At 27.5% G+C, this 16,522-nt stretch overlaps 4 protein-coding genes across 6 annotated transcripts; 3 read left to right on the forward strand and 1 right to left on the reverse strand.

The window, feature by feature from the left end:
- The first annotated feature begins 545 nt into the window (after window positions 1–545).
- Window positions 546–5,495, forward strand: LOC112598568 (protein giant-lens-like). 3 transcript variants are annotated; one of them, XM_025345090.1, is made up of 5 exons: window positions 561–838; window positions 4,421–4,566; window positions 4,633–4,818; window positions 4,886–5,107; window positions 5,178–5,495. In XM_025345090.1, exons 2-5 carry the CDS (start codon window positions 4,447–4,449, stop codon window positions 5,370–5,372), a joined length of 723 nt encoding a protein of 240 aa, XP_025200875.1. In that variant the 5' UTR covers window positions 561–838; window positions 4,421–4,446; the 3' UTR covers window positions 5,373–5,495. The 3 variants fall into 3 exon arrangements, with proteins under 3 accessions (XP_025200873.1, XP_025200875.1, XP_025200874.1); XM_025345088.1 differs by having other exon boundaries at window positions 546–838; window positions 4,421–4,818; XM_025345089.1 differs by lacking the exon at window positions 561–838 and having other exon boundaries at window positions 4,351–4,818.
- Window positions 3,973–10,760, reverse strand: LOC112598567. The gene is made up of 5 exons (XM_025345087.1): window positions 6,918–10,760; window positions 6,698–6,834; window positions 6,448–6,623; window positions 5,553–5,895; window positions 3,973–4,342 (listed from the first exon to the last, which is right to left on the reverse strand). The coding sequence occupies exons 1-5, from the start codon at window positions 9,322–9,324 to the stop codon at window positions 4,178–4,180; spliced, it is 3,228 nt and encodes a 1,075-aa protein (XP_025200872.1). The 5' UTR covers window positions 9,325–10,760; the 3' UTR covers window positions 3,973–4,177.
- A 3,494-nt stretch (window positions 10,761–14,254) lies between these two features.
- Window positions 14,255–15,503, forward strand: LOC112598450 (small integral membrane protein 13). Its single transcript, XM_025344913.1, has 2 exons — window positions 14,255–14,485; window positions 15,369–15,503. The coding sequence occupies exons 1-2, from the start codon at window positions 14,416–14,418 to the stop codon at window positions 15,479–15,481; spliced, it is 183 nt and encodes a 60-aa protein (XP_025200698.1). The 5' UTR covers window positions 14,255–14,415; the 3' UTR covers window positions 15,482–15,503.
- On the forward strand, window positions 15,484–16,095 carry LOC112598449 (N-alpha-acetyltransferase 11). The gene has a single exon (XM_025344912.1). The coding sequence runs from the start codon at window positions 15,501–15,503 to the stop codon at window positions 16,044–16,046; it is 546 nt and encodes a 181-aa protein (XP_025200697.1). The 5' UTR covers window positions 15,484–15,500; the 3' UTR covers window positions 16,047–16,095.
- Window positions 16,096–16,522: the final 427 nt, after the last annotated feature.

Consider the following 16,522-nt stretch of genomic DNA (forward strand, 5'->3'; position numbering starts at 1 on the left):
AAAATTTTAATTTTTCGATTGGTCGGGGCACTAAACCTATCGGCCCGTGTCGCAACTATTCTTCGTTTTATATTATAAGAAGAAGAAGAAAAAGAAGATTATAAGATAATTTAAAATTTTTATATATTTTTATATATTTTTACTTTATAAATAAAATCATAATCAATTTCAGATAAATAAAATATATTTTCATGAATTAATTTAGTATACGCCTTTTTACCCCAGCCTGCACGGGGTAAAAAAACACATTTGTTAAAATTTCTAATTATTTAGAATTTATGATATTTGCTTGAGTAAAATCAAATTTTTACTCGAAAATTACAAATTACAGTATTTTTATTATAGGATAACAACATAACTATATTCCAAAAAGTGTATACTACCATATAATTGCTGTTAAATAAAAAGTGTGACATTCTCCCAAGGTTACTCTCTAAGATCTAAGGTGGCAACACAGTGTAGATGGGTACAATTTTATCTGCATTACGGCCCGTGGGTGGTAACAAGCTACAATAACAAAATAATAGCAACTTATGTGATAGGCAATCATATATTCATTTAGCTAATAAGATATAAGAATAATATTATATTTTTTTTTCAAGATCAAAGTAAAATAGATAAATCATTAAATCACAGATATAATAATATAATATCATCATTGTGTCTTACTTTTTTTCAAAAACTCAGCTTCAGCATTCGTGTTTACGGCGCATTTCTAAAATCATCTGTGCCGCACTGCCGCTCCTCAACGCTAACCAACCGTTCACCAATAACATCAATTCAATATTGAATTTATGACATTTTAGAATAGAATTTGTCGATACCTAACTACTAACTAGTGAGTACACACTACACACTTACATACTACTTATCTACTGTTTGATATATCTCAAGACTGAAAATATTTATTTTTTCACACTAATAATTTTGTGACAATAGTCTTGTTGTGATCCATTTTTTTAATCGATTTATCAACCTAACTCGTACTGGAAGTAATTTAAATCTATTATTAGTGAGCGACTACAGTTTGTTTACACATTTAATCTGCATTGATATGTCTAGAAATTATTTTAATAGAGATGTTAGTATATGTCAATATTAAACACAGATAATGTGTACACTGCTATTAAACCTATTAATTTTTCTCTTAAAAGTGAATTAAATTAAAATATAGTTGTAATATAAATATGCACTAATATAGTTAATATTCTTTAATATAAATAATACTTTTTAATATATTTATTATTATTTATTTTTTTTTTTGGGGTGATCATATATCTTGTTACATTTTGAAAACCAGTACCATTAACCTTATAATACATTATTATAGTCTATGATACAACAGTATTAGTATTTTATTATATTATGTTAAATTACCTACAGTACTTACATATTAGATATACTTAAAATTAAATAATTTATCGGTTGAGTAATATCAGTCAGTACCTACTCTATAGTTAAACAAAAACAATACAATACCATAAAATCTCTTTTGTTAGTTGTACGTTATTCTTAAAGCCTTAATTACTATCAATTTGAGATTCACTTGAATTACTTTTTTTTTTTTTAATTTTACATTTTAGGTAATTGATTTCGCTTTGTAATATAACTACATTTTTTCTATTCTATCATTAATAGGTATTTATATTTTAATTAGATTTTTGGTAATAATATAATATATTCTGATAGGCTAATACATAAATATATTATATATAATCATGATTCCTAAAAGTTTGAATTTTGAACAAAATATATTGACTTTAGCAACTTCAATTGCTTTAATTGTTTTTATTTGGTTTTTAGGCTGTCTGAAAGCTTTTTTTTTTTTTTTAAATATTAATATTATTATCAAACCTTATTTAAAAGACTAAAACCATACTTGTGCAGTTATCAATAAGGTAGTAATCATCTGATTGAAAAATACTAGTCAAATTCGTTTATTATGAGGCCGTATATAATGATATTCTGGGTAAAATGATTCCAACCAATATATTTGGTTGGTTTTATATCTTATGTATAGTTACTTTTTATAATCTGGGTATAACAAAGTTCAGTTATAACGATCCAATTCTCTAGGTCCCTTGAAGATTGTTATAAGTGAATTAGACTGTATGTGTTAATTATTGAGTCAATAATTCTATTGTAATTTAAAGTAAATAATACTTTGAATTTATGTGGATTATTTATTTTGTTTATACTTATACATACTAAAAAACAAGTAATCAATTAATATTTTTAAATTTTAATTGAATATTGATTGCCTTTTTTTTTTAAATACTAATTTTTATTTTTAAAAAAATAAGGATGTTGAGTTCTTTCTTTTCGTTAAGCAAAAATTTACCCCATGAATTATGATTTTTAATACAATTAAATATAGTTTTTAATAATTGCATTATATATTTTAACCGTAGTATTTTTATAGCTGAATTTAAATAATTTATTAAGTACAAAATTGTTATTATAGTAATTTACTTACTCTTAACAACTGAATACATAAATTAAAAAAAAAATTAAAATTGTGTAATTCCTTGAAAGTATTTTATGGTCATTATTCTTAAGAGACAGCAACCATGTTTGTGAACTGTAATCATTTATTAATTTGTAAACAAATATGAATATAATATTAATTACTTTCAAACAGATCAAAATATAATACTTTCAACAATTAAGTTCAAAATTGATATTTTAGTTTGTATAAAGTAACCTAAATTTTCTTTAAAAAAAAAAAACAACATTTTTTTCTTTAAGAACCGTGATATAATTTACATGTGTAATACATTTCTGTCCAAAAATACAAATAAGTTAATAACTAATTTCACTCTTATGAATGTTGTTTACAAGTTATTTGTTTTTATTAAAATTGATAGTAATTTTTTTAACATTCAGTTATACTTTTAACAAAAATAGAAATTTTCATTTATTATTCAATAAATATAAATCTGACCCATCATTATTTTAATAATTAAATATTTAACATGAAATAATGATCACTGTTTAATTTGATAATACATAAAATACATTCACATATATATATTAAAGATTAAATAATAATATAATATTAAAGTCTAAAAAAGTCATATAAATTAATATTAGTCTCAAATATTTAGTTTATGCAATATTATTGTATTTTATACTGTACATTAACATAAAATACAACTTATATAATAATATACTATATTATCTTTTAAGGTTAAAAATTAAACCATCATTAGATATATGTATTGTATGTATACCCAAATGTAATAGGATCATGTTAATAAAATGTATTTACTAACATCATTAAACTAACATGAAAAATTAACATATAACAATTATTCAGATTACATTTTTAATGTTCTATTAATAAAGATTTAGTTTGAGTCCTGTTGGTAATAAATTTATAATGATTGAATGTAAATCAAAAAACAGAAGCAAATTTAATTTATTTAATTTTATTTTAACATAAATTGCACATCTCATTGTTATAACATTAAAATAATTTAGAATTTAGAAAAAAAAAAATGAGATTTTTCTGCAATATAATGTACATCAACAATAGATTTTTTTTTTTACTTCAAATCAAAAAAATTAATACAGAACAGATATTATAACAATAAATAATGTATGAGAAATAACATAAATTGTATACTAAAGTAGTTCAAACTTAAACATTTTAAATAAAATAGGAGTACCATAATTAAAGTATTATATTGTAATTTTAAAATAATAAATATCAAATATTATAAATGTATATTTATAAATAAAAATAAATTATTAAGGCCAGTGCTCAAAAAAAAAAAAAAAATATATATATATATAATAAAATGCTAATGAAAAGTAAAGAGCTAAAATGTGAAACTGTTTTTTTCTATAATAAATTCTAGTGAAATGAACCCTTTATTGGTTGAAAATAAAAAATTACTAATTTATAATTATAAGTAATTGCTTACAATTAATAAACTAACCAAAAAACCTAATTAAAATAAAATATAATTGTTAGTTATAAAAATGAATCAGTTGGAAATAATTAAAGTATAAAAGTTATTCTAAATCCTCTATAATTTAGATATTGGCTACCTATTAACATCAGTTAAATTCCTATACAACGTTTCTGACGAGTAGCATTTTAACCCCATAAAATTATTAACTTTTGAGGCCGCACGGTGAACACTAAACAAATTATAAATTCACTTTATAGTTAGGTATTAATGTTGTCAACTGCATCTTTCAAGTATGCTTGTAAATTTTGTTGACACTCATCACCAGTCCATTGCTGTACTAAAATATGTGTTTCAGACTCTAATGCTTTTGCCAATTTATCTTTGGTTTCTTGTTTTTGAAGAGCTTTAGAAGTTACCATTGCCTAAACACAAAAATATTGTATATTATTTATCAATCAACAGTAGCTTTTAGTAAACAATTAACTAATTTAATTTTTCAGTTAATAACAATTATTGCTAAATAATCATGTGGATTAATTATATTGCATACACTTTAATAAGTTTAGTCAATGTGTATTGTATATCAACATTTACTACAGTTACATCTAGTAAAACAGATAATGCAGTATTTATATACCCAGGACAAGTAAATATTGTTATCTATGTTTGGTGTGTTGAAAGAATAATAAATTTATGTTTAATTTTTGTTAAGGCAAAAAGTGAACGAGACTTGAGCATTTGTGAACAACATAGTGTATGTAATATTGTACATCTTAGATTTTGGTTTCCAAATCAAGTCGAACGTTTATGTAAATGCCCGAATCGTGAAGAATGTCCATGGGAGTGGAGCACAAATGATAATCTTAGTATGCCATTAGATAACCGTTCACAACTTAAGGTTTTTATCATAATCAGATAGATAAATATTAATAACCTAACTAAAATAAACAACAATTTTAATTTAGTTTTGTAAACCTATTAATGAATTGCCTGATTGTACAACAAAAGCTGATGAATCTATAACAATTGTAAAAAGTAGAGAAGATAATGATGTTAAGATAAAAGCCAAAGTCCACTGTAACTGTCCACATCATACAACTTGGGAATTAATTAAACATGAACAAAAAGACCAACACAACGAAACTACTGATATAAGTTATGTTGAAGATTTATTCAAATGTAAAAAGGTATATAAATATAAGCTTATAATATATTCTTCATTATGAAAAAAATATATATTAATTTGTATTCTTTTAGTTAAAGGATTGTAATTCTGGAGAATTTTGTGGATATATAAGAACAGATTACTACTCAACATATACTAAATGCACTTGTCCATACGGTCATTTGTGTTTACACAAAGATAGACAAGAGAGTACAACATATGAAATGTTATTTTATGGAACATCATACCGAGCGGAATGCACACAGTTAAGTGCAGAGTTAAAATAAGTCTGATAATGATTTTATTGCTCAAATAACACTAATGTACTTAAGGAGACTAATTTTTACTTTTATCAATGTTTGTAAAAAAATCAATTAATCCAAATTTAAAACAAATTATTAGATTTAATAATTATAATTAAGTTTAAATAAATTTGTATGAAGACTTTTTTAAATAAAAAAACTAACCTGTAATGACTGTCTAGCTAATGCTTTTACCAATGGTATTAGTTCATCGTGGAATCGATCAGGCCATAGTGTTCTAGTCACCAATCCATAATAGTGAGCTTGTCCAGCAGTTAATCTCTGACTACCCATAATCATTTCTGCAACTAAAAGTCTACCTAAAATAGTTGTAGCAGCACCTTCAGCAATATGACCAAGTTGTGCATATGGTGTTTCAAAAGTTGCTTTATCACTAGCAAAAACCAAGTCAAAGTGGACTAGCATAGTAGCACCAAGTCCAACTGCTGCTCCATCAACACCAGCTACAAGTAACTTGGGAAAATCACTTAGGCATGTAATAAACTTCCTGTCAAAAAACAAATACAGTTATTATATTTTATATTAAAGCTTAAATTTAATAGTATTGAAAGATAAAAATATTGTTTCATTTTAAAATAACCATAGTTATAAAATATTCACCAACAAAATTAAATAAATTGTGCTCAATATTTTTTTTTTTTGATAAATAGTACCTAAATTACCTAAACCTAATCAAATATATTACAGTATTTCTAATATTTATTAAACTTAAAAGAAAAGTATAATTTTAATTAAATGCAGAAGCAGGATATTCTCTTGTTAAATAGAAAACAAATAATAGATAATACTAGTTAAGTTGATACAAATTAATAGCTTACTAAAAATATAGATAAAATAAAATAATTTTTAAGTACCAATTATTATTTAAACCCCAATTAGAAATCCGTAATAAAAAAATATATGTACTTGTATTGGTATTAAATGAATTTTACATTTTCATGATATCAACTAGATAAATTCAAATATGCAGAATAAAATAAATAAATAAGGATTGACTTAGATTTAAAACATAGAATATTCAAATTTTAATCAAAATTACTTAAGAGTAGATGAAATGTTTAACGCTGCTTCTTTACATTTCTCTGGATCATCATGCACTAGAGGTGCTATATCCAAACCTTGACAAAATATTCTACCAGCCGACGACACTAAAACCACTTTACAAGTATCATCATTTTCTAAATTATTCAACTCTTTCATCAATTCTTCCATAACCTAATAATTGAATAAAATACAAATATAAATACATTTTTTAAAACAACTATTGAATATTAAAGAACAGGATTTACCGATATATTTAAAGCATTTTTCATAACGGTTGAAACTGGTGTTAATGTAATATGTACTACTCCATCATAACGTCTTAAAGTTATTTCATCATATGTAGTATCTTCAACTTCTTTTTTAATGCTTTCTGCTAACGATCCTGTTTAAAAAGCACAATATAATAAAACCTATTTAAATTCAAATTTAAACTTATCCAAAATTTTATTTATAAACTTTAGTTACTTGAAAGTTTTGTAGATGCTGGTACAGGTTGTTTTTTAACTTTTTGGTTGGTGGAATTTTTGGTTTTAACCAAATTTTTACCTGTTCCTTTATTCACTTCAACAAATGGTGTATCATTTGAATTTAATAATATTACATCATTGGAATTTTTATTTTTTCGAGTATATACTCTCAAGGCTTTTACAGGCGTGTGTTTTATAGCCAAGTTATTGATAGGTATAGCTTCAGGAACTGGAAGTAGTGGACTACCACCAACACTAGATGCTTCACTACTAGATGAATGTTTTCTAATAATTTTAGACTCATCAGCTGGAATTGTTTTTCTACCAGAGAAATTAATAGACTGATCAGAACCCTGTGAATCTATAGAAGTTTTCCTTGTACACTTATTCTCAGGTGAAATGGATGGAGTGCATACATCTGAACGGCGTCCAAGGCGATTAGATGATAGTGATGCAGTAGCTGGAGAACTCATTTTGAGCATGGCATTTTTAACTAATTTAGTCTTCAACATTAAGTCTTTTTTCTTGCGCCTAGTTGATGGAAGAATATTCTTTGCATTATTATTACCAGGAGATCTTCTTTTTTCAAGCGAATAAATCATATTTATTGCTCCTTCATCACCTAAAAGACGATTAATTTCTCTCATTGTTCTTGCTTTAACGACATTATTAGTTTTAATTTCAGGCACAATTTCTTCAGTAGTATTTTCACTAATAGTCTCATCATTGGAGATTGGTTCTGCTTTAACAGTTGATTGACGTTTATCTGTATACGATTTAATATATTGATCAATAGCTATTTTAACTTCAGGTACATCATCAGGTGTTGGTTTCTTACGTTTCAAAACAGTACTAAGATCATTTTTGGCTAATAGTTTCTTTTCAATTTCTAATTTTCTTTTAGCATAAAGAGAATCAAATCTTTTTGGTCTTGAAACTTCTTGAAGCTGTTTTAAAGCTATTTGTTTTTCTAACTCAGGATCCAATTTTGGTTTAGATCTTTTAGTTCTAGTAGTACTTCGAATTATTTTCTTTTTCATTACTGGTGGTTTTGGTGGCGTTGGTGTTGGTGTTTCTGGAACATTTTCATTTGTATCTGGTGTTTCAATATTTTCAAAATCCTCGAGTATAGCAATTAATTCTTCATTAGAAGATATTTTTTCATCATTTTTATCTTCAGATACATTATTGACTTGCTGATCAGCAGATTGATCTAAAATTTGTAAAGTATTAGTTATTTGTTCAATATGTTTGGAATCATTAACTTCCATGGATTCTTTGGAATCATTATTGGATTCCTGAACATTTGGACTTTCAATATTGTTTAAATTATTTTCTATAGATTGTGTTGAGCTTGGTGGTTTAACATTTGGCTTATTATTAGGATCTGGCTTATTATTAGGATCTGACTTATTATTAGAATCTGGCTTATTACTAGGATCTGGTTTACTAATTGTCGATTTATTACTCGAATCTACATCTATTTTCTCTGTTTTTTTATTCAATAACTCGTTTTTAGTACTCGACAACTTTTTGGGGGTTTTAGAAACATCTTTTAATTTTCCATCTGGAGTTTTTAATGTAGAAATGTTATTGGATATTCGATGTGATAATTTCATTGAAAAAAGTTTGTCTGGCTTATCAACACGGGTAATTGGATACTTTTGTTGAAATCTTTCAAATAACTCCTTAGCGATTTCATCTTGAGTTACAATCTGGCTTGTCATGTGAATGTAAGGTACTTTAACACCAAACCTAGGTTTTAACATTCGTTTTCCAGAACGAGGAAGCGTTTCTTCAGACAAAGACGCCATATCACGTCCAGCGATATGTTGGGGAATTGTAACAGTTACTTTATCTTTGGTTAAAACTAACGGACCATCAGTTTTTTTGGCCTCATTAACTAAGCTCTTCGTTTTGTTAGTCTTATTGTTAACTTCACTCGATTCTTCAGCATCTTCTTTATTCTTGATGACAGATTCAGTAGTGTTTGTTGTATCATTGGTGTTTTTATCTGATTCTTCAGTTTTATTTACTTCATTTGTCAACTCAACAACTTTGTCTTCCAGATCGACATCCATTGGAACATCATCTCCCTTCTCGATTTTTATATCGTTGGATACGTTGTTCACAGACGATGCAGAAACATCACCGTCAGCGATAGTACCAACAGATGCATTGCCTCCGTCGTTTGGAACTATTTCGATAACGACATCAGTGATCTCCATACGATCTTGAGAGTCGTCTTCACACGTTTCTATTACGTCCATGCCACTGGCGTCATCCACAGTCACTTCGTGAACCTCGGGAGAGTCTTCCACACCGTTTGCCTTGTCTAGGTCCAGTAAGACGACTTCTTCACCGTCAGAATGACACTGATAATCATTAACTTCGACAACTTCCATAGTGATGAGCACAATGACAACGGTGGATTGATGGAGCGCAATAACAACAATAGAGATAATAACAACGGCCGGTGAACGTTCGCGAGATAAGAACGTCGGAATTGCGCAAGTCGTAATGCAGTATTTAACTGGTTACTGCCTACTGGCGTACCTAACCAACGTGAAACGGTACTCGATACGAGACGGACTGGCGACTGGCGGCTACTAAGCGCCAGGCATGTTTACTTTCTGCAAAAACACCGGTTACCGAGTAAGTGCGAACGAGATGAATGGGATTTAACGGGTCGCGCGTGTAAGAAAAAGACCGTAAACGCGTCGCAAGGTAGGCGGGCGTACTGATCGGTTTTCTGGCTAACGGCACTCGTTGTCACTCGTCACGTTCCGCGAAGATGTAAAACGCCATTTTTAACGAAACTCACCACATAAAGAACGCATCAAATAGTAATATTAATATCGGGAATCGTGATGGTCGATGGAAGACTGGTGCGAGTGAGAGAGACGTGGTATTGTAGTTTTGTAGTATAGTAACGCACCGACGATGGTCTTAAAACTCGCTCGCACACACACACATAAACTAAAAAACACACACGCGCACACTATCGCTCCACGGAGATAAATAATGTATAACAATTGTGTATTTGTGTGTGTAAAATATTTTGTATTTGTATATTATGAACGGGACAAGACGGAAAACACCGTGGCACACATGTTGCACGCGCTTATCGCTCCGTTGGCACCCCTGTCCCGCAGAGTCTTCCATTGGGTGTCAAAAGTCCGCGGCGGCAAAGCAAACCGTTTTCGGCTTTTCGCTCGTCGGAAGACTGCGATGTACGGCAGTGAGGCACTAAGGTGTGAAAGTCTATGAGATCGCCGTAAAAGTTTTACACTCAAACGGCATGATTGATATTTTGAAAATAATTATGATATATACATAATACTCTGTACATGACCAACGTCCCAAGAATGAAATTATAATTAGTGGAGCTGTGTGAGTATATACTCAAATAATATTGTATTATGTAATTAAAAGTCTTTATAATAATGTAAATAAATTTATGATGTACATGTCTTGTATTTACGGATTTACGGCTACAGACTAAATTTATTATACATATGTGGCCATGTGAGTAAAATAATAATTTATCGTTTATAACGATTATTATAAGTACCTATATCATATTATAGGTAGGTACCTACTATCCATTGCACCTATAACCATAGATACAGATATCACATCTTTAGATCTTATTTTAACCAACAGTCGGGCCCAAATTGAGTAGTAAGAATTGCAATTAGCTTCATGAATGTGGACACATTATAATTTTCATCATCGTTGAATGAGATTAAATTCCTACTCGGTATTTGTGTATAATTTATAAACCTATCTTGTACCTAATAAATAATTATCTAAATTTACAATATTTGTCATTTTTATAATTAAATTATCTATGAAATACGAATTACTATTAGGTAAATAAATCATTAAAAAAAAAACAAATTCAGCGTAAAATTTAATTTCATTATTTAAATACTTGTATTTCAAACTTTAAAATTTACATAAATACGTTTGTTTTTGTAAAATTTTAAATACTAATAAGTATAAGAAGAATTAAATTCTAATATTCATATATTTTAGTCAAGTACCTACACATTTCTCATATTGTTTGCAATTAAAAATTAATTATTTATTTGTATTTTTGATTTAAATTCTGAACTATTAAAATATTAAATTACAATTTGTTTAATTGAAAGAAAGAATAAGTATGTTAATATTTTTTTAACTATTAACAAATCCAAATTTCATAAAAAATTGTTTTCAGTGTATTTTAAGCAGTAGGTAAACATTCTTAGAATAAGGATGAATAATAATCTAATTTCGCATAGTGCACTACATAATAATTTATATTTTCATTCACAAAGCACGAATAAACATCCGTTGTCAAAATGTAAACATGTTAGTCCCGAGCCTGTAACATAGCCACGTAGACGTTATATTCTTTTTTGTACTATTCTTAAAACGCCATTTGGTTATAGTCGTTGGTTTTATCATTATACGTCTCGATCCCATTTATAATTATTTACCTCCATCACTTGACAGGGACGGTTCTAACAATTTGAATGTTCTGGAGTAATAATAAAATATATCAATTTTCTTAGGAAATAGAAATAACTGAGATATAATTTTAATATCACATAATAATTATTAGATACTATTAAAAAAATATTATTTTGATGGTAGCAGTATAATTTTGTATTCTTATACTATACATATTAGTACTTAATACAGAAAATATATATTTTATAAACAAAAATAAAATTCTTCACACACATAAAATATAGGTACCTTATGAAATTGTATTGTTTTTGACATTTTTTTTTACATAAAATAGTAAAAACTATCTGTCATGCTCAATTTTGTTCTATCTAAAATTATACAAATTGTCCAAGCATAACGAACCATTTTTATTTAACTATATAAGCTACACGTATGTAACGAAATTTAAACTCTTGGGTTTTTGATTACGTTAACTTTTATTTAAAATGAAAATTTACATATGTATATGAAATATTTACATTATTTTCTTTTTATTATATGACTTTATGTCTTTTAAATACAATAAAAATATAGGATAATATGACAAATATTCATTTAATGATATATTTATATAAGAATGAAACTCACGGGAGGGAGATTGAACAACGTTGTCCTTTATTTACCGTCTTGATCTGGATCGTATCGTAGTTCTGTTTCTGTGTCTGGAATAATCTTCACTGTTGTCTCTTGATAGTTATTCTTCGTAATATATAACTGGGAAGTTTGGGTTCATACAAAATATTATATATTTTAATATATTTGTATTTCACAATATTATATTGTAAAATATATATTAAGATATATAATTATACCCCGTACAACTGAGTGTTGGTCCCGACTTAAAGTAAACCTTAAGTGGGCACTGCAGCTCGTCGTGGTTAAATTGCTATGGTAACTATATAGTTGATGTGACGTCACCGTATGAAGGTCGTATATACCTTCCGGTGAGTGATCAACCAGTTACGGGATAAGAAAAAGGCCGGAGGCGGGAAGTGTGTTTGCTGACAGCGCCGACGGGTTTATATGATTTCTTCGAGTTGTTTGACAGATGTAATGAAATTTAAGTTTCTTGAATTTTGCATTAATTTCTAGGGCCATAATTATCGGGGAATTATTTTATTAATTTTTTGGGATGTTTATATTAAACAGCGATGTATGTGATTATTTGTTGAGATGAGATGTAGTCGATATAAAAATGAGTAAAAGGCGGGTTGCAATGACGGCGGCGGGATATATGCCATCTGGTTAGTATTTAATAGGCGTCGGCGCATTGATGTGATAGTATCACGCTAATGTACGACACAAGAGCGCGGCACTTGTGCGTTCTTGTCTCGTTACACGTATAATTAGAATTTTCGCTTAAATGAAAACCATTCAAATTAATTATATCCATTTTAAGTATTGATGTTAACCATAATAAATAAAAACTGAAAAATATTAATTAGTATACAGTTATGTTCTAAAAAATCGTTGAAACGCCACAAAAGTTAAAGATGATATTATTTCACATTTAACGACATATTTTTGACAATAATTATTGCTTGTGCATCAACACTTATGACTAGCAATCTAACCTTTAGATATATTTGAAAGGTTCACATAATTTTAATTGTTTTACTAGAAATTAGTAAAATGTATGAAATATAATTCTTGGAGACCAAATACAATATAAAAAATTACAAACGGGACACATCTCTTATGATGTAAGCTCAGTGGCAAAAATAAATGTGAATAACTTCAGTTTCCAATCTGCATAACTATACTACCACTACCTATCCATTTTTAAAAATAATAATAGCTAATAATAATAACATAATATTTTCAGAGTAAGTATATTATTTTGATATTGTTGTAATCAACTTAAATATATAATTAATGGGCAAGCGTCGTACGGGAGTAGAGAGATACTTAGTTTTTAATAGGCAACATAGATCGGTAGGTACTTATTTTCTAACTAATGACCAATCATTAACCAAATAATAATATAATGAAAATAGATGCATGGATCTATATTGATTTATTAAGTATTATTATTTGTTGTTCTTAGAAGAAGTTTGTTAATTGTTTTATATAATAGGTTGATCATCACAATATCATACATGATATACCTTCCCTACCCATATGGCTTTATCATCCAATGCCCATTAATATTGGTTTAATATTCCGCCACAGTTAAATTTTTGTGTACCTATTTAGGAAAACAGTGGAAGGAATTTAAAAAGTAGAAGGTTGATAATTAATAATTTTTAATTTCCATATTTTATTATTTAAAGTTTTTAAAATTGGACGTGTATGATGATAACTACAGGACAGAATAGATTACATCTATTCAGTATTTGGTTTTGGTGACTATAGTAATTATCAACTATCACAGAAAAGATGAAAAAATACCGGTGGATAGTTTGTCGGTGAGCGGTGGCTATGTTAACACTTTTAAAATTGGATTAATACAGATTTGAGATTTTCTGATCACCAATGACATGGAACCGATTTTTAGAATTATATATTTATTAATTTGCAATTTTGCTGGAGAACGAAACGGGAATTGAGATTTTGACATTTTATCAACATTCTGTAGCTTGGGTGTTAGCACTGTTAGCCGTTTGGGATAAACTTTTTTTAAAGATATATGTTCTTATCAGGTTCTTATTATCAAAATTGGTAAATCTGTTTTGTATCCGTCTCTTTCTAAGATTGCATTAAAATATTGTGTTCAAATACTTCTGTGGATGCACTGGTAATCTATCTGACTATTTTTTTTTACAGAACAATAAAATAATCTAGACCACGATGATCAGACTGTTTATTCATGATAAGAACATGTGAATTAGTGAATTTGATACAATATCGTCCGTGACTTTAAGTTCAGAATTGCGTTTATAATAATAATAGTAAATTTTATTTTTTGAAACAGTGTAGTTAATGTACTATCATCTATCACTTCCATCTTCGTTTCTGAACGTAAATTAAATCACAACATTTTATAGAATTATGTTATGGAGTGGTTGTTTATTTTAGCTTCAGTAGCCGCATCATTTATCGTTGTAATTTTTTTCATACTCATAGGTAAGGTCCATCAATACCTTTTGTCTTTCACATTTTTATTTTAAATACACAATTGCCTTATATAGGTAATACCATTATTTCCAATGATGTTTGATAAAATCTGCTTTAATCAATATTTTATTACTATTTATAAATAAAAACCTCAAACATTTGGAATTATTCATTTAAGTAGTTGAATTTCAATATGGGGTTACATGTGTTGTTTGTTTCGTAAAAAAAGAAAAAACTGTGTTATTAATATATGTAAATATTTTCATAGAAGTTTTTTATACAATTATTCTATTTGACCTTTCTTATATAATTAACTATAATTATTATTTATTTTGATAGAACACCTAGTGATCAGTTTTGTATTTTTGTGGAAAAGATAAATTATTATTTTAAATACATATATTTGTAAAAAGTATAAGCTACTTAAAATACTAACCTTAACATTTGAGGTATACTAGTTGTAGTACTTTCCTGTGTTGTCTCAGTCTACGAAATAGATTTATATTAAACAGTTCTAATTTTGCATTGTTAGTCCTAAGAGTAAATTGACATATAATCTAAATTAAAGATACAAATTTGATTTAGTTTTTTAATTTTAAAATGGGATATGAGTATTTATAATTGTGATGGTTTGCATAGATGTTTTAAATCTTGTCTGAAAATTAAAAGAACAAATCATACTAATGTTAAATAGCAAATTATGTCCTCATAGTTTTATAGCTGAGTTATTATATAAGTTCTTAGTTTAATGTATATCAAAATATATTTATTTTTTTAATTGGCCATTTAGAGAATTTAATTTTTAGGTATACAACCCAACCTATATAGATTTATTAACCAAAGAAGAAAAAATTGATTTACTAATTATATATATTTGTTTCTATTTTTTTAGGGTGGTGCTTAGTTTGGAAGTTGTATTTGTCAAAATTTAAACTAGTTCGAGAACTTATTTCTCAGCAAACACCTGAAGTTAGTAACTCTAATAAATCTCAAAAGACTCTTTAAGTAACTCAACTGCCAAAAAATGAATATTCGCTGTGCTAAACCAGATGACTTAATGAATATGCAGCATTGTAATTTGCTTTGTCTTCCTGAAAATTACCAAATGAAGTACTACTTCTATCATGGTTTATCATGGCCACAATTAAGTTATGTGGGAGAGGATGAAAAAGGAAACATTGTGGGTTATGTTTTGGCAAAAATGGAAGAAGATTGTGAAGATAATCCTCATGGACATATAACATCACTTGCAGTCAAGCGATCACATAGAAGATTAGGACTTGCACAAAAATTGATGGATCAAGCAGCTAGAGCAATGGTAGAATGTTTCCAGGCTAAATATGTATCATTGCATGTGCGCAAAAGCAACAGAGCTGCTTTGAATTTATATACAAATACATTGAAATTTACTATTTCTGAAATTGAACCAAAATATTATGCTGATGGTGAAGATGCATATGCAATGAAAAAAGACTTGTCACACTTCACATTGTTGTGTGCTGATGACGAAATACCAAGTAGCGACTCTTTATCTAATGCTATGAAAAAGATTGAAATTGAATCTAAATGATTTGTATACTTTTTTTCTTATAATATTAAAAAAAAAATTTTAATTTCAATGTTCGGGTATTTTTTTTTTTTAAACATATTTTAAACCTAACCCTGAGTTTAATATATCATATAAGCTTATGCTTACTGTATTAATATTAATGTCATTTAGTAAAAAAGAAAATATTATATTGTTTCTTAAATGTATTACACAATTGTATATATTGTTACTTAGCATGTTTCTATTCATACAAAAATAATAAACTATTATTTTATTTTTGAATATTGAATGACCAAATTGATGATTAAATAAAAACAATTTACTAAGGTTCTGTCATAGCATGAATAGATTGAATAAAATATATTAAATAAAGTTAGTAATTTATAACTTGTTTAATTATAAAAAGTATACTATTCTTTGTATTCTTTGTACTCTTTGTTTTTAATACTGTTGAGTGTTGATTGAACATGACCTAATACTTCAGTTATCTCATATAT

The sequence above is a fragment of the Melanaphis sacchari genome, unplaced genomic scaffold (assembly GCF_002803265.2).
Source record: "Melanaphis sacchari strain LSU unplaced genomic scaffold, SCAv2.0 Contig48_pilon_pilon, whole genome shotgun sequence".
Taxonomy (NCBI): domain Eukaryota; kingdom Metazoa; phylum Arthropoda; class Insecta; order Hemiptera; family Aphididae; genus Melanaphis; species Melanaphis sacchari.